Here is an 18,852-nt window from a genome sequence, read left to right on the forward strand (position 1 = left end):
AGGACTAAATGCACGATAAAAATGGGACTCCCAAAAACATGGAAACTTTGACCTCCTCCAAAACTTCAGTACCGCCCTGGAATGGCCTGAGTCACTGCTGTAGCAAGTGCCTTAGAAACAGTGCTAGGAGAGAAGGAGAGACCACAAGGAGCTGAGGCCATGACATAGAGCAGAAAGAACCAGAGGTGAAGCTTAAGATGGAACAGTTGTCCTTTAATCATCAGGGCTGTACAGCTCATGCCTGGAGAAGCAGAGATTTGTGGCAGATGTGTCTGAGGAATCTTCATGGTTTGCAGAAGAGGGAAGGAGTCAGTCATTCAGGACAAGGAGAAAGGGTGTATGAATGAATATTCAGAGGTGGTACAGAACAGCAGAACAGCTATATGTTTTCCTATTTTCTATCTAGTCCTGTTTTTCAACCAATCAAGTCTGCATGCCAGTTACAGCTGTGTGATCAAAACAAACCCAGAACATGCACTTGCCCGTGCCAATAGCTTTAACTGAGAATATGTGAGGTACACATTAGGCCAGGCATCAGAGGACAGGAATTTAGTACCAAGGCACTCAGTAAAAGCAACAGAGAGAAGAAAACATGGACAGAGAAAATTATCTGGGAAAGCCCAAAATGCCAGCAACTCTAGAGCTGTGTCAGTGTCTCTCAGGTCAGCTGGCTCAGGGAGTGTGGGACTCAGTGAGACCTTTTGGTCAACATGACTACCTAAGCATCACTTCTGCACCTATCACACTTAATTTGTTCTCAGATTGTGTCTTCTTTCTGTAAAAAAGAAAGAGAACCCTGTGATCTTTATTTTTTGAGATGAACTTTAGATCTGTGCTTAGAGTGCATCAGTAATGTCATCATCATGATGAACATGTCATCAAAGCAAATGTAATGTGATTTGTTCTCATTTTCATTCTTCTTTGTCTAACACAGTGAATCAATGTTTATTTACAAGCATGCTTTCACTCTAAATGACCCATGCAAGCTCAATGAGGTCGAATGAGGCCAGAGTTTGAAAAAAAAAAAAAAGAAATTCAGTCATGTACTAAGCACTGATAACAGTAATACAGATATTACATTGTAAAGATTTTGGAAAAAAAAACCTTAGAGTTGGACAAGCCATGCTCTCCTATATCTCCCCAAAACTTCCTTTACTGACATCTTTAAAGCATCTGCCGTTCTCAGGTTAACCCGCAAAATGACTTAATAACATTCACGTCAACACCAACATTTGGCAAATGACTTTTTGGTGTGCTAGTGTAGGTAGGATTGAAGAAGGAGGAGCAGATGTGAAGAAACACGCACATTTTTTCTTTGTGAAGGTGGATGCTCAGAAATATGCAAGTCACAGAATCACAGAACAGGTCAGGTTGGAAGGGACCACAGGGTTCCAACCTCCCTGCTCAAGCAGGGTCATCCCAGAGCACCTGGCACAGGATTGTGTCCCTACAGTTCTTGAATATCTCCAGTGAGGGAGATGCCTCAACCTCTCTGGGCAACCTGTTCCAGTGTTCATGGTGATAAACAGCAAAACATTGCCATGCCGCTGCAGCTTTTCCTTACAGTCAGCAAAGTGATGTTCCCAACTAGTTTGGGTGCTTGCTCCTGAAATGCTGATTACTCTGTGATACCTATATTTCTAGATGCAAGACCACTCTGCATGAGACAATGCAAATAGTGCATCTGAAGAAGGGCAAATCATGCCTGGCAAATTTGGTGGCCTTCCACGACAGAATAACAGCAGTGGTGGATGAGGGAAGAGGATCTGGTGTCACCTACCTGGAGTTCTGCAAAGCCTTTGACACTGTCCCACATGCCATCCCTGTCTCTAAAACGGAAAGACGATAATTTTCATGGATGGACCTCTCAGTTGATAAGGACTTGGCTGGATGGCTGCACTGAAAGAGTTATGGTCAATGGCTTGATGTACTGTGTCCACCTCCAGGGCCTCCAGCATGGCAAGGACATGGAACTGTTGGAGCAGGTCCAGAAGAGGGCCACAAGGGTGATCAGAGAGCTGGAGCACATCTCCTTTGAAGGAAGGCTGGGAGAGCTGGGGTTGTTCAGCCTGGAGAAGAGAAGGCTCCAGGGAGACCTGACTGTGCCCCTCCAGTATCTAAAGTGGGACTACTAGAGAGCTGGAGAGGGACATTTTACAAGGGCATGTAGTAATAGGACAAGGGAGGATGGCTTCAAACTGAGAGAAAGACAGGTTAGATTAGATATTAGGAGGAAAGTCTTTACTGTGAGGGTGATGAGGCACTAGAACAGGGTGTCCAGGGAAGCTATGGATGCCCCACAGTGTTCAAGGCCAGGCAGGATGGGGCTCTGAGCAATCTGGTTTAGTGAAAGGTGTCCCTACCCATGGGACTAGATGATCCTTAAAATTCCCTTCCAACCCAGATCATTTTATGATTCTAAAATAATGCAGAGTTGGTTGAGGACATAAAAGTAAAATTTCAGGGGAAAAAAAAGGCCAAAGTCAGACTGAGAAGTTCAGATGAAAATAGACCTGCTGTTGTAAATGGAGGAAGATAAATGCACGTCTATATACTGAACAATGCCCGATGCCTATGAATGCTAGCTTGGGGGTGGTCAGTGGCTTGTTCTGCTGGGGCATGCAGAATGCAGAATTAATGCCATCCCTGAGGCACCTTAAGGAGTGGTGGCCAGGTTAACACCCTTTCCACTATTCTTTGTGTGGTGTGTGCACAATCACACAAGCTGTGCTGACCAACCTGATGGGACAAGCAGCAGATAATCCCTGGACAGATCAAGCAAAAGCCCTTCCTGAGGGCCAGCCTGCCTCCAGGGAGCAAAGCCCAAGGGTGTTTGGAAGCTCTGCACAGGCTGGGGCTGCAAGAAGTCCTGTCTTCTTCTCTGCTCCTCAGATTGTGTCTAACTTGCTATCAGAGCTTCCTTGCCATTTTATGATAAATGAGAGCACAACAGGTGACACTATCTTTCATAAAGCACAAGTGAATCTGGCTCCCTTAAAGCTTTGTAAGTCTTCAAGCTCAAAGCCAGGTGAATGACCACAAACCAAATACCTAAGTTGCTCTCACCTCAGGTAACCTGTGGTTAATTAGCAATCTATGTGACTAGTTTAACTAAATTTTTTATATGTTTGAAAAGGAGAGTGGTGGGAGATTATTATTAAATATATTTCACAATAAATATGGCTAGCATTAAACATAAACGGATTTTAAAAAGACAAGTGAAGACAGCATTCAGAGTTTTATCAGTGATATTCCTTCTCTCTTGACTCCACTTGCCTGTCTGACAACATTTCAAAGGAGCAGTTCACAGAGTTTACTGAATAACTTTAACACAGCCTGTTTATGCCAAGATGCAAAGCATTTTTGGTGAGCAGACTCTGGCCTTTAACTGTTTGTACATTGTTTCTCCATGTATCTGCCAAATTATGCACCCTAATTACTTCATCTTCGGTGTCTTAGATGCAGAATTAGGCCCAGAGAGAACACAAGCTGAACAAAGTTCTTTATGTTCGCTTAAAACAAACAAAAAAAGCCCATCTGACATCACTACACAAATATTCTTAACTCATTCACTGACTTCTGGCAGCCTCTATCCTGTCACCCACATGTATAATTAAGGCTTGAATCACCACTGGGAGAAGCTAATGACATCATTCCCAGGGACCACAATGGTTTTCAAACCAAACTGTTCTACAGATCTATCTAATTCGGTTGCAGTTCTCTAGTTCTCATCCTGCTCTGTATAAACTAGCCCTATTACAAGGTCATGATGCTACTTTTTCCTTTTTTTTTTTTTTAATGTCAGTGGCGCATTCTGTTCATCAGTTTCTTCTTTCAGATACACTTTTTAACCTCAGTTCCCTCTAGGTGGTCCATCAGAATTATCCAGATACCTGGAACCATGGAATGGTACAGCCATGGAGCAACTGTCCCCTTGTGTGCTACAGCCATGAAGGCACTTTCCCCTTGTGAATCTCTTCCTCGTGACTTTTTTATTAAGATGGGCACTTTTTGCAGCACAGTCCAGATACAAGTTAAAGGTCAAAGGCTGGGGTTTTTTTTCCCTATTCAAGCATGTGTGTGTGTGTGTAGTATTTATTTTCTGCTTCAGCTGTTTCTGACAAGATAGGGGTAACTGGTATCTTGGATTAACCATGTCAAACCTTGGAATGCTACAAAATGTCATTAAGTTTCATGCAGCTCATGTCTTATTAATCTCCTAAATCCTACTCTGTAGAATTTATCTTTAAGAGCATCTCAGATAGAAATACCAGATGTACTTAAAGATTATACATGTGAGGGGAGCACACCTTTCCAGGAAACACTCAGTAACCTGAATTTGCCTGAAAACCTTTTAAAACTATCCAGCAAATTCAAGTCGTTCCTCTTTCCTCCTTCGGTGTCCTCACACCTCCCAGCACTGTTTCAACACATGCATGAAAAACAGAAAAAGGAAAATCATAAAAGCTCACCCCTACATTTCATCTGAATAAAATCCAGCTGGTGAATTGACTGCAGTAAAGGTTCACTATCCAGAGTCAAGTCAAACTCAGCAGATACTTTTGGCTCCAAGGCTCCTTTGACCCACTGTTCCTGAGATACCTGAACACGCTTGATTAAAGCATCTGAAATCTGAAAGAGAGTATCAGGTTTATAATGAAATGGCAGATGCACACATTAAAAATGACAGAATGCCTGTGAGACAGAGCACAAAGGAAACAGGATTAAGAGAGCAAAACAGATGAGATGGGATCTGGTCGTTTTGGGGCGAGGTCCATTTATGTTGCATCCTTTCATCTTGTCTTTTCAAGATAAATCTCAGGCTAGGAAAGTAAAAACTGCATTTATAAAGCCTGTTCAGATTATGTTGTGTGTCATGCCTTTGAATTCCACATATAATTCTGTACTCTGTTCTCTGATCTGTGTGATCTACTTTTGCTCTCCTGTTTAAAAAGAAGTTGCACAAAGAGAAGCTTAAATGTTTGAGTCTCTCCATTCAGTAGAGATGATTCAGTGGGTGAAAGCTAAAGGATTAAAAAAATCAAATGGTAAGGAACGTATACATTACTCACAGTGAGGATGATAAATTGTCAGATAGATTTTCACATATATGATGGATTTTCTACCATTACATCAAAACTGAATTTAATTTTTAAAGCTTTGCTCTAGCTCAGCCCACAGACAGTCAGACCAAAAGTCAAACTAAAATGATCACAGAAGCTGCTTCTGGAAGTTAAATCCTGGCTCTGTGGAAAGCAATGAACTCAACTGTCCTTGAGTTCAGTGAGGCTGACATTTGGATATCTGAAGTCCCTGACAATGAAATTCCTGTAAGTCACAGGGAGTAGAATTTTCTTCTGGGTATAACAGAGTGAGTTTTCCTTTGTTGCAAGAATTCAGATACTTTTCCTCAATACTTTTATACTGAGGACACTCCTGTCTGAGCCTCTGCATCATCAGCTCCTATTTAGTCTGTGCAGTAGGTGGAGGAGTATCCCACAGCCTCCTGCAACCTCAGAGTCACTTACTGGGATGCTGGATCCTTTGGCCATGTCTCAATATCTTGGCTGCAGGAGTGCTTGCTCAAAGTAATGCAGTGCCTGAGTGTCTCAAAAGCATCATTAGATAAACCAGGAAAAAGTAAAAACAATTATTTTTTGTATAAAGGGGGGCTGCAAAAACTGAAGCCACTAAAGTTACAGAGAAAGCAAGCTGGAAAGAAAGTAAAGCATATATCTAGATAGCATGTAGGTAAGACCTAAAGGTTTTGTTTGTCCTGTAGTGTCCAACCAACAGCCTGTTAAAATCTGTGTAATCTTCAGATTAATCTACACCACACATTCTCCTTTCTTGCTTGAGACCAGACATGACAGTGACAATCAGTCTGGAGTGCTAATGGGTTTAGGCTGGCTAATTCTCATCCTGTTTTTTAGGGATGCTCTGACAGACCCTTGACACTCATTCATTCATGTGTGCAGGTCATTTTGTTTGATGTACTTTTCTTTTTAGGCAATAAATAAGGCAACAAAACCACTGGGGCAAAATAAGATAATTAATAAACATATTAGAATAAAATAAGCAAAATAATTTATGGGGAAATAACACTGTTATGTTTTGTTTCATCAATAGATATTAGAAACAATATCCTGAATATTAAGGCAATTAATGCCTAGGCGATATTTTGCAAAAAAAAGGTACCTGGAGCTGCCACAGGTCTTGATGCAACAATCTCAGTGAAGCAAAGCTACATGCAAGCTCCTTCAAACTAGATTTCCTTACAGGGCAGTTGTTGAAAGGACTCTTTTACTTGGGAAAGCAAAGGGGAGAAGCACAAGGGGGAGAAGTACTACTCTGCTGACTCACTGACCTCTCCAAATAAATCACAGAGCTCTGTGGGGCCCTGTGTTGGGTTTCTTTGATGAGAATAAAATAATACTCTGCAAATAGCCATCATTAACTGCAAATTATCTTTCAGCCTAGAAGGAAGGGCTTGGCAAGGTGAAAAACATCAGGAGTTAGGGGAGTGGTGTGACCACTAACTCCCCACCTCAGGCAGATGTTAAAGTCCTCTTTGTTACTATGTTAAAATGTCCTATTTTCTGGGACCCCCATGCAGTCACCAGGCTCTCTGAGTTTTTAGACAGTACTTAGAGGAGTTAAGGTGAATGTCCCTTGGAGATGGAAGGGGCTAATTAACAAAGCCACACATTTTTACACTTAGCTTAAATAATGTATTGTCTTTTTTTTTTTTTTTTTTTTTTTTTTATTCCCAGAACATTAGGAAGAAAAATACCTGTAAAAACCCAGAGGGATCATTTTCTTTGATAACTTCTAGGCAATATTCCATAAGCCCTGTTGACTGGCGTAGCTTCAGTGTACAGTGATTTATCTGGTCCCAAACAACCTGGAGAACAAACAACAGTACAGTTCTATGGCTGCCTCAGCTTGCAGCGAATTGTATAAAATTCTTTCAGAAGAGACAAGGAATGGGAGAGTATGTTAAATCTATGCTTAATTTAGCTGCCATATGGCCATTGCCGTATCTCCATCAGCTTCACTCACTTGCTCTGTATAGTAAATACCGATAATTAGCTTGGCAAAATGTTTTGCACAGGGAATCTCAATTTTCAGAGCAGATTAATTGCTCAAAGATTAGGCTTGCTTGGGGCAAAGAGGGCACAGAACATGTCTCTGCATTTGCAGTGTTCACATTTCCAGTCACACTTTCACTAAAATCTGAGCTTTTAAAACATCCTTCACTTTAGAGGCAAACCGCTGGAGTGGTTTCTCACAGATCATACCCTAACATTCTCTTCACAATTTATCATTGAACCTGCCCTGCTTGAGAACACATTGCTGGAATTAAGAAATAAAATAGCTGCACCCCATTTTTCCAGATTTTGGCCTTTCTGCTCCCACCAGGCTGTGGACTAAGTCTAACAGCACTAACAGTGTTCTGTAGGACAACTTGTGACAGCAATAAGCTGCAGGGCTTGCTGTGCTGTCAGCAGTATGTTCTAAGTGCTGGTTCTTGTTAAGTAAGCTGAATGCTGATCTCAGGTAGATTTTGTTAACTGATATTTTAGATAATCCACTTCAGTTTTTCCTTCTGTCTTAGACACTTTAAAACGTGAATGGCACTATAGTACTTCAAAATCACATAAAGATCAGCATTTTAAGAAATGCGTCTATTTAAATATTTCTTGACTACCACTTCATTCAACCACTTTAGATTTCTTCTTGCCATGTCCTTTTACTACATTTCTTTAATATAATTTGAGTAGTGCATGTATTTCTGGAGGTGGCTTACCTGAATTTAAAGATTGAAAGAGATATCAAAATCACAACTGTTTACTTGGACAGAAGCTCCCAAAATCCAAACCACACTCAGGTTTCACTGATAAGCACCTCTCATGAGATAGCCCCAAACCGTCAGATAAATAAAGATTGATGGCCTGGTTCAACAAACTGCTGAAGTTGTCCATCATTTAATGTGCGTAAGCACAGTTCCATTAAACTGCTGAACTGGAACCTGTTAAAGCACTTTAGGATTTGGTTAACAGGAGATTTCGTGGTGTAAAGGGTTGGGGAACTTGACAAAACACACCAGCTATGTTCCAGGTGTGTATACAGGTATCAGCTGTGCTGAGCTGATGAGAGGAGTGCTCACCTTCAGCTTGTGCTCCCGCTCCTTGGTGACCTTTGTGAGCAGCTTTGCCTTTTGCCGTGTTAGCGCGTCAACCAAGGCATCACACTGAGCCACTAGGCAGGCTTCATAATCCAGCCCGTTCTCCTGCACCAAGGAGAGAGTCATATCCATCAAAGAAAGCATAGTTTGCAGCTTAAGCTATTGCTCATACCTGCTTTTCTGTTCAGAAAATATTTCCTTTCAAGACCTTCAGCAATTTTGTTGCCTTTCTGATTTCATTACAGCTGTACCAGTAATAGCTGCATGATATAAAATGAAACAGTAAGATGCCACACCACAAATGGTCTTATTGAAAACCTTGATTTACTGGCACTTTCCCGACAACAGATGTAGTACAACATAATGGAAATGCTCAATGTAACATACACAGTGCATACGTACATAAGAGGATTCTGCTCCAATCTGTTTTAATTATCCCACTGTAGCAACTTCGAAATCACTGGCTCTGTACCACAGCAATTAGAACAGAATTATGGACCAGAATCTGGTCTACTGGCTTATTACAAGGAAATTAATGAGGAACAAAGCCCTAAGGTTTGTGTATTGCTTTGAGTACTTTTTTTAAAATAGCTAGCACTTGGCTGTGGAGCTATGTGCTTGATTAGCTTTTGAAAAAAGAGGCAAGTTTCTATTCACATTTTGGTAAAATTCTTTGCTAGGCAGAAACCAGCATGAGGTACACAGCACTGAGCCTTTAGTAGGATCTGGGAACAATTTAACATTACATAAATCCCTGGAATTGCTGCTGTAGTACCCATTCAAAGGAAGACTCTCCCTCACCTCCTCTGCTCATGAGACTACGAGAAGAAAACTTTCAAGTGCCTCTTCCAAGGAGATGTTTAGGTCTGCTATCAACTTTCCTTCCAAATACCCCAATTAAAAAACAAAAATACACTATCAACTTTCCCCCCAAATACCCCAATTAAAAAAAAAACAAACCCACAACATCATTAAATGTGAGATTTTAAATATGTACTGAAGGAGAAGCACTGCTTTGCTAAGCCATTATACTCCCCTAACTCATTACTATCTCTTAGCTCTTTTGTTTCTATTTTCTACTCATTTGCTTTGTCTTCTTTATTTTGAGTTCAAAATTTTCAGCACTATACTCCCTTCCCTCACTGTGAGCCATGCATCCCATTCTCCAGCTGCTGGATGCGGGGCCAGTGTTCCCAGAGATGCTCCCACTGCAGTCCTAACCCTGCCAGCGAGATGTGGGCGGGGGTTTAGCTGGTGGTGGGGAGACACCAGACGGCTCAGCTCCTGCTCACAGCTTTGTCTTGGACTCTTCCTGCTTGCATCGCTCCCTCCTCGGCTTGTGCCACACCCAGCTCCCCCTTAAGCCCATTTGCATCCCATTACTCGTGAAGTGCAGGTTTGTGCACAGAGCCTGAATCAGTGGAGGCTGCAGTGCATCATTTCTCTCCTCATTTTCTGCTCACACATCAAATGGGGTGTTTGGCAATATGTCTCCTTCGAGTGAGAAAGCATGAAATTGTTACAGCAGATGGGAAAATGGGAAAATCAGATCATGACAGCAACAGGGAGAATCAAGGAAGCAACAGGAGCAATGAGGAACAGGCAGAATCTGAAAAGAAAAGACCAAGAGATATAAAAGTGACCTCAGAGAAGAGAAAGGCAGGAAAAAAGAGGGGTAAAACAACAGATCTGGAAAGCAGGGAAAAGAAAAGTAGATTATGAATTTGCAAACTGCCCCAGGTAAGATAAAAGCAGGGTTCCTGTTAGCTCTGGCAAACTCAGAGAGGAGATCGAGTGTGGATGGCTGTCTGGTCTGCCATGCATTGAGAAAGGATAATAAAATGTACGTATTGCTTGCTCCTTTGTGTAAAAGTATTACTAAAATACATTTTTGCTGAGGAGTAAATGTCCATACGTGAGTGTGGCAACCATCATAAGATTTCTACTGTAAATAACCTGCTCTGAGATGTGTGTTTGGCTATAAACCTATGCACAAAAGCTACATCTGTTCCTCCACAAAATAACAGCACAAGAACTGTTCTTTGTCCAAATGTCAAAAGGCACAGATTGGCTCATGACACATCTAAACCCTTTCCCCTTGAAGAGTGTGGCTGTACCAAACCTGACTACCAGGAGCACTCCCTGGTATGTGCTGTCATCAAAGGCTGCTCTAACATCACCTGAGAAGAGTGCAGTTTGCCACGGGAGGAAACCATTCCAGGGAGCTCCTTAAGGGTTAAAGTGTGTGGATGATCGTCTTGGAGCCATGCCACGGTCTTGTTTTACTCAGGAATACAATATGCAGCTGATCAGTCCTGCTGACTTGGTTTGCTGAAATTTGATGTTTCACTCAGGCTCAGGATGAAGACTGGCTCAACACATGAGGGTCAGATTTGATTTGTGCCCAGACTTGGCTAAATGTTAGAGGAGTGCTGGATATAATTTCCTTTTCTGAGCTCTCCTCCAGCATTTAAGCAATGAGCAGCATCAAATAAATGGCTTGGTCTTTTGCTTCAACTGTAGCAGCTCCCTTATGCAGAGCAATTTGGCACTGATTTTATTGGAACACATTAAAGGATTTTACAGCATAGTCATAAATAGTCATAATGGGCCACTTCTAGGTTTCAGGAGGGAAAAATACATTTGTAATGGAGCTAGATGACTCAAGAAAGATTGGTGATAGGCTGCTGTTTTCTGTTCATACCTATAGGAAGAAGTGCTCTCTAGAGGTGCCTGTCTTTTCTCCTTGGACAGTGAAAAAAGCCTAACGAGTAGACTAGCCAAGCTACATAACTGTTAAAAGAGTAAGTCAGCTGAGAGAAACCTCACACTATAGCCAAAATACAGCACATTACAAGTGCCAGTCAGTGGCTTTGCACTGGTTTCTCTCAGTTAAATGTCCTTTAATTTTACCAGTTTCTCATTTTGGCGTGTTCCCTTCCCCACGTGGCCACGGCACACTGTGAGGGTGGGTAGTCAGGCTGCCCCGAGGCAACCCAAGAACTTGGGCAGCTCATGTGCTACGAATTCATCCTCGGGGTTTTAAGTGGAATACTTTAATGAATAAATTATAGACTTCTTGAACTTCTGCTTTGGTTTCCTGTTACTAACAAGTGCAGGGCTTGTTGATGAAAGATGAGCAAGCAGCAGAGTGGGCTGCTGAAGAGCAGATGATGCATATCCCATCGCTGTAGAGCACTGCTGCAGCAGAATACCAGTGTCCCCTCCTGGACACTGTGCAGCTCAAGCTACAGTGGCACATTTCCAGGTACACTCTGCAGGGCGAGAAGGGCCTTGAGGATTATCTGACCTCCAGCACTGATGAGTCTAATTTGATTGAAATTAAGGTTTGTTTCATTTTGGGTTTGTGCCCTCAATTACTGCACTCACTGTGAGCCCTTTTTTCTGACTATTAAATCTGGACAATTACAAGCATGAAAATAACTTACGCTCCAATAAACGACACATTGATTTAGCAGCAGTTACTCTGGTTTTTTAGTAGAATATTCCTGTATTTTTGAGTATGTGTAAGACATTCCTACAAGTACTCCAATAGGCAGGTTGACTGGATTTTTTGCAGAAATTAGTGCATTTTTAGAAAATGTAAGATGAAAAGCTAGCAGTAAATTTTACATGTGTTAAAATGAGAATTTATCCTCAATGCCAAATTCAAGCAATTGCAGCCAGGGAGGAGCCTAGAAGCATGACTAATGGGTTCAATCAAACACTAATCAACACAGCTCAGATGTCCAGTATTGAGTATCAGCTTTTTGCAACAAACAGCAAACAATCTAGAAGCTAAGAGGGGCTTGCAGGCATTATTTGATGAATAATTTTTACCTAGTAAATCCATTCAGGAAAGGTCAGATGATTCCCGGAAAGATGAGAATAGCACAGGAGACAAAGTCATCAAATAAATTATTCACTTTGTTCTATTGATTACTGTACTATCAAAACAGATAATATTCTACATTTACCTGGATCTGCTGCAATAAATTTTTCAGCTGAACCAAAAATTCTTTAGCTTCCTTTGCTTTATCTGAAACACCATTTAAAGCCTGAGACAGCTGTGCCTGCAAGGGAGAAAAAATGAGGAGAATAAAGAAAAAGTTAGTGATAAAATGCAAATGTTTTTTTCTTAGTAATCCTTGGATTTGATGATTAATAATGTGCTAAAAGGCTTACATGTATTCCTAATTCCACAAAGTGTTTGTGCTAGAAAAGAATAGTTAAGATTTTTACTGTAATCAGATTTAATGAGGGTGAAATATGCATGTGGGGGCAGTCAAGTATTGTGTCTGCTCGTTCCACTTTATTGCAGCAACTTGATAAGTCAAAACACCTTTTTGTAAGACAGCTACCCACATGTATAAGGAGGTAGTAGTCTTACACTTATACAGGAGCATCTGTCATGCTGAAAAATCCCCAAGCACTTTCCAAAATCACACTTCCTTTTCATCCAAGTCTGAAATCTTTATCAATGTGGTAGATCCTACCAAACCTGAGATACACTAGGACTTTAAAGACAAACCTGCCTTCTCAGACTTCATACTAATGTCCCTTTGGGGCTCCAGTTTCCAATGCTCCAAGTCAACAAGGGGGTGAATGTCTCTGCAAATGTTGGAAAAACCCTTCCTCCAAATTTTGACCAGTAAGGCACATAGAATATGTCTTTTTTAAGTCCACATTCGAGGCCTAACCTTCCCTTTCTTTAGCTGACAGCTGAGATCTCTAAGCTGAACCAGAGGTTTGTGGATGAACTTCAAGCACAGGCTGGAAACCGTGGTTTTGCCCCTGGCAGATCAGTGATGCATTCTGGGGGTCCCAGTGTCCTGAGCTGGAGGACCATGACTGTGAGACTCATTCTCCCAGTCAACCCCAAATTTGTGCATGATTTGCTACTCCAGATGGATCACTGTGAGTCCCAACAGGATTCACTAAGTGTACTCAAAGATCTGGCTGATGTCACTGAGAGATTCTGCACCTGGGATGGAACAGCCCTGGAAGTATGTAAGACTGGAGAACAAGAGGCTGGAAAGTGGCCCCTTGAAAGCACATCAGTGCTAAATTCTAAATGAGAATATGCTTTACGAAATTAATTAGTAACATAGATAAAGGGAAGACACATTACTGTGCCTGTTTCTCAACATTTCAATCTTTACTGTATTCCTACACAAACCCTTGAAAATGCACAAAAACCTGAAATGATTATGTTTGATATTAACTCTATGGGAGGCCATAGTAGCAAACTCCATGAAACTCTCCTTGAAAGTCTCTCTGTTTTCTGCCAGATCAGACAATCAGGACTTGAAGTCAGCTCTGCACAGGCTGATCATGTTTGCCAAAGTTTGAAGCCCACCTTTTTTGATCACACTTTTTGCTCCACTCACAGGGCACATCTGAGCATTTGATTTGTCAAGATAACACAGAACAAGATGAAAGCAGCACATGACAAAACAGCTGGAGTGCAAGCAAGAAATAAACAGGTGGCAGAAGCATTATATTCTCTATCATTGACTGTCCTGACCAGATAGTTCCAGGGATGGAAGAGTTCTTTTCTTTCAAATCAAAATCAATGGTTGGTCCCAAGAAAAGTCAAACTTCCACTTTCCCAACATCTGCCCCAGTTCTCAAATCACCTCAAAGTGCATTTCACCAGACCAGAAGAGACAAAAGCATTATGTGGGCATCACAGCAGCTGTAGAAAACCACCACAGATGAATTGTAATAAGCACATACACCAATGGCAATCAGCACAGTCACTCCTGGCTCCTGGCACACTCCCATCACAGAGAGCTGCAACAGAAACTCACCCATGTCACTGTCTAAAGGGCTCATAAGCAAATTGATCTGTTCATTAAAACCTGTGGTTGCATTAACTCGACTGCAGCATGAAGCTGAGGAGAAGACCAGATTTCCATTTGTGAAACCCACTTAGAGATAATAGCTTTGTTTTTCCAAGCATTTGTAAAAGATACCTTGCAAGTCAGAGGAATTTAGTCATGCACTTCTCATTAAAATCAAGTGGCGCTACATGACTAAGCCCTCAGTAAACCAACCAAGCCATTACAAATGCCCTGTACATCCAGAACAATCTTTCATATCAGAGAAATATTTATTGTAAGCCGAACTGAGATGTAATAAGCTCCAGTGACTGGGACAATTAAAAACTCCTGACAAATTATATTCTACTTGGTGTTATCTTAATTTTAATACCTGTTCTTGAAACCAGTAATGTGAGGGCTGGAGATGGATACCACGTTTCTATTTCCATCAATTACAGGAACACAGAAATCACAAGGGTAAGTAATTAAACCCAGATGGGCAGGGAAGACCTCTGATTTCAGAAAATGAACCAGATAATGGCCATGTCCTTTTTCAACCAAACAGTTCATGCTCATTTAGCATGCCTTCCCTCCATCTCTCTTAGCAGCAGATTGACTATTGATTAGATAAGCTTGTCCTAGCGTTGAATTCTCATAAAGCCCACATGTTTTTGGGAACACAAGTCTTTAGGTCAGGAAATAAAAGCAGGAATGTGGACTCCTACACTTACGTGCAACTCCCTGCCTGCCTGCCCTTCACAGACCTATCCAGCTGTGGGTGTTTTTAGCATTTTGGTACATACTTAAGTACAGTTAACCCTTTAGAATGGGCAGAGCTGAAATGTGTCCCCCATCATTCCTCATATTGATAGGTCTGAAGTCCTACCTAAATGTCATTACATTACCACTGTACTTGCTAAGAAGACATGAAAGATTAAACTCCAACACAAGACTAACAGTTTTTCTTAATAACCTTGAACTGCTGGTCCAAACCACTTTTTAGGCAAGTGAAAATAATGAAGTCCAGCTAAACCGGGGGATTTTCATAGATTTGTGCCATTGGAGCCTTGTTGTTATTCTATATCAATTTTACTTTCTCTGTAGGAGAAGTTACACACAGCAGTGCAATGGGGAGCCTGCACCACTAACAGGGGCAAACAGTCCAGTATAGCTTTGGTATCTACAGTACAGCTCAGGGTTAGTGCACATTTCTTTGCATGGTCTGCAGCACTGCCTGGACAAGGTTATACCCTCTGTGATTTGGCACTAGGTCACTGGATAAGGCCCAGACAAAGGAGGAGCCAAACAAAGGGCTAACACAAGGAAGGCTTCTAGGGCTAGGAACAAACCTTTCAGCTGCCTCTACCAAGCATGTCTGGAGCATCTGGAGAGAGCACATAAACCTTAAATTACGTTTGGCATACCAGTCAGTGTAAGTAATTTATGGTTTGGCCAAAGTAACTGCAGGTAATAAACTTGTAGAAATTGCTGTATCAGAGAATGATTTCTAAGCAGAAGTATCCAATTCCAAAACAATTTATCTGAATGAATGTGAGCTGATGATTTAGGCTGCCTGGCTAAACAGTTCCATTATATTTATTTTGTGCAAAGCACATTTTCCTGGAAAATATAATACTCACAAGAGCATAATTTCAGAGTCCTAGGATAACTTAATTTTGAGGGTTTCTTTTTCACTAGAATTTTGACATTGATTGTATATGCAAATCAAGAGAAAAATCATGTTCTGTGACACCTCAGTCACAGAAAAAATGCAGTAAAAATACAAGCCAAAAGGGTTTTTTTCAATATTTGAGAGTAGGAAAGAGAGAAAATTACTGATTCTGAACTTTGATTACACTGGACTGTAATGTTCCAAAAGGCATCAAACAGTTTTAACTCAAGGTAGACCATAATACATCACAAGCTCGTCTCTCATATTCTCCAAAACATCAGCCACGTTTGAACTGTGAACTCAGACCTTGCTCATCTAAACAATTCTGCTCAGAAGTGGATTCTGACACTGGGATAGGAACAGCAGCTGCAAATGTTTAATCTGCTGCTCCTGGGCCAAGAAAACTCCTCTCCACAAGCCCTCGTTGTGTTAGGGAGTAATGATGGCTGAGCTGCTGGCAGAACATCCAAACTGAAACACTTCCAGAAGAAGATTGTCTTTCTTCTTGAACGGATAAACAATGCACATGACCCCTAGGGGCATCTTCTTTGGATCTTAAAATAGAAAGTCAATTTTTTGCCTTGCCAAATACCTCAGTCTACCTTGTGCTCAGCCACTCCATGACCAAGGGATGATGACACCAGTCTTGATTTTGACCTTTCCTGTGCTATTTGAAAGGATTTCTATGCTTTCTTTACTGCTAACTGCAAGCAAAGAGTAAAAAGAAGGGGATCCTGCAGCCAGCAGAATTGGTCAAGTACTCTTTGCATAGCTGTGGAAGAAATTCTTTAACCCCAGTACAGCAGGAAGCTCCAAAGGATTGTCCTCAGCTTTCAGGTATTGAAGTCCCCTCTGCACATTCATATAATATTAACTAATCAATTTCCAGGGTTCATCATCCTCAGCAAGAAAGAACTAACTTCATATACATTTTCAACTTCTAAGGCCACATCTTGCTCTTTATTCACATGGTTGCAAAGCCTTATTTTTAGCAAGGAAAGCATGACCAAGTGACCCGCCAGCTCTACCAGACTTCACTAAACCCCTGTGTAGCCAAGTGAATGGCTCTGATATCAGGGAGGGATAGGGAACATCACTTGCAGGGAAGCATGAATCAGACAGTGATGATATGTGAATTAAAAGAAGTTTTACTTGTCCCTAGTCCCCATCTACAATTCCTTATTTATCTTTGTGTCATGAAAGTCCCTCCTGCCATTACTCCTGGTTTGTTTGCGAAAGAGTGGGAGGAGACCTTTTTACAGCTCAGAAGAGCACCCAGTGTCCATGATCATCTGTACCACGCTTTCTTGTCTAAAACATTTGGGTGGCTGTGGGCCACTCTGCTTCATTGACATGTGGTTGTGGTATCTTGCACTGACTCCTGGATGAAAGGGAGGTGGTGAAAAGAGAGAAGAACCATCCTGTCTCTTCACAGCTAGCTGCTGCCACTGGGACAGCATGGGAAGGCTGAGGACAGGACGGCCAAGGACCCTGTGGAAGGTAAACAAGTTAGTGAGATGAACTTGCTAATTCCAGCTATCTGAGACCTGGTTGAACCTCACTGGTCAAGGTGATGCCAACATGAGAGGGACTCTGGGTTTTCCGACCCTGAGCAGAGGCTGCAGGGTCAGCGGGAAGTCAGGAAGGACCAAAACCTAAGAGCACCATTCTGAAGGGAGAAAACTCTGAGAGGATGATGGACATGAAAAACCTCATGTCCCACAAACAGCAACCCACCGCTGGGGCATTGGGATGAACAAACCCCAGTGCTGAGCATCACCCTAGCTCTGGGCATCACCGCAGCTCCCAGCCGGCTGTCGGGACTGACCTTGTGCTGCTTCCACATGGCTCCCAGGGCCTTCACGTCGTGCTTGCTGTGCTTGCCCTCCTCCAAGCACTGGTAGCAGACGGGGCTGCGGCAGCTCACGCAGTACATGCTGTAGTTCTCCAGGTCGTGCTCGGCGCACGTCGGCAGCTTGCGGCCGCCGCCCGCCCCCTTCCCGCCGTCCGCGCCGCCGCCGGGGGCGCCCGGGTGTGCGGGCGGCGGGGCCAGGCGGTGCTTGGCGAAGGGCCCGCGGGCCGGGTGGCAGCGGAGCTGGCATGCGGAGCAGTACAGCACCTCGCACTGCTCGCACAGCACGGCGGCCGGCTCGGGCGGGCTGCGGTCGCACAGCTGGCACTTGGCGGCGGCGGCGGCGGCGGCGCGGCCCTGCTGGTAGCGCTGCACGATGGCCTCCAGCAGCCGGTTGCGCTGGAAGCCGCGCAGCCCGCGCTGGTCCAGGGACGCGCTCCGGTGGCACTGCGGGCAGGTGAGGGAGGAGCTGGCGGGGCCGGCGCCCCGCGGAGCCGCCGCCGCCCCCGGGGGCGCGGGCACCAGCGGCAGCACCCGCACGCCATTGGGCGACTTCAGGCTGGGGGTGTAGGAGCCGTAGCCGCTGTCGGTCTCGCTGTGCAGGCTCAGCTTATCCGCGTGGTCCCCGCCGCCGCCGCCCGCCGCGCTCTCCGAGTCCAGGCAGGCGGCTGAGCCCGCGGCCGCTCCCGGCCCCGCTCCCGGCCCCGCTCCCGGCCCCGCTCCCGGCGCGGCGGGCGGCGCGGGGCCCCGCGAGTGGAGCAGGGGCGGCAGGTGCTGCTCGCTCTCCGGGGTCTGCACGGCGATGGTGCGGGCGCAGGGCAGGCAGACATTGTGCGAGCAGGGCAGGATGATGGGCTCCCGGAACAGCGAGCCGCACACCGGGCACTTCAGCTCCTCTTCCATGGCCGCGGCGCGGCTTTGTGCTGGGGCTCCTCAGGCGGGCGGCGCGGGGTCGCCGCCGGCTCCCCCCATCCCCCGCGGGGCCCCTCCGCCGCCTCCCTCCGCTCCGGACGCCGGGGCGAGGCCGGGAGCGCCCCGGGCGCCGCTGCCGCCCCGCGCGGTTCAGCACCCGGCGCGGACAGACAGCTCCGCACGGCCGGGCAGCGCCGGGGCAGCGGGCAGCGGAGCGCGCCGGGACTGTTTTAACGGTGGTGGCATAGAGTAATAATATATGGGCAAGGGAGGCGGGGGGCGGAGGCAGGGCAGGGGTAGGAAGGGGCGGGAAGAGCCCTTTTCCAGCAAATAAAGTGGTCGCTCTCTCTACGGCTGGGAAAGGCTAAAACATTTTTTAAAGGATCTCTACACAGCGATGTCT

At 44.1% G+C, this 18,852-nt stretch overlaps 1 protein-coding gene across 3 annotated transcripts in view; it reads right to left on the bottom strand.

Moving 5' to 3' along the window:
- Positions 1 to 18,493, bottom strand: part of TRIM67 (tripartite motif containing 67) — a 42,102-nt gene extending 23,609 nt beyond the window's left edge. For 2 of the 3 annotated variants that reach the window (XM_033053985.2, XM_033053984.2), the window contains exons 1-5: positions 17,514 to 18,493; positions 12,166 to 12,261; positions 8,171 to 8,293; positions 6,794 to 6,904; positions 4,473 to 4,632 (exon numbers count right to left, since the gene is read on the bottom strand). In XM_033053985.2, coding sequence (XP_032909876.1) covers positions 4,473 to 4,632; positions 6,794 to 6,904; positions 8,171 to 8,293; positions 12,166 to 12,261; positions 17,514 to 18,440 — 1,417 coding nt within the window. In that variant the 5' untranslated portion in view covers positions 18,441 to 18,493. The remainder of the gene's footprint in view (positions 1 to 4,472; positions 4,633 to 6,793; positions 6,905 to 8,170; positions 8,294 to 12,165; positions 12,262 to 17,513) is intronic. The other variant, XM_033053986.2, reaches the window with a different exon arrangement.
- Between the last annotated feature and the right edge of the window lie 359 nt (positions 18,494 to 18,852).

Source organism: Catharus ustulatus, chromosome 3 (assembly GCF_009819885.2).
Source record: "Catharus ustulatus isolate bCatUst1 chromosome 3, bCatUst1.pri.v2, whole genome shotgun sequence".
NCBI classification, from domain to species: Eukaryota; Metazoa; Chordata; class Aves; order Passeriformes; family Turdidae; genus Catharus; species Catharus ustulatus.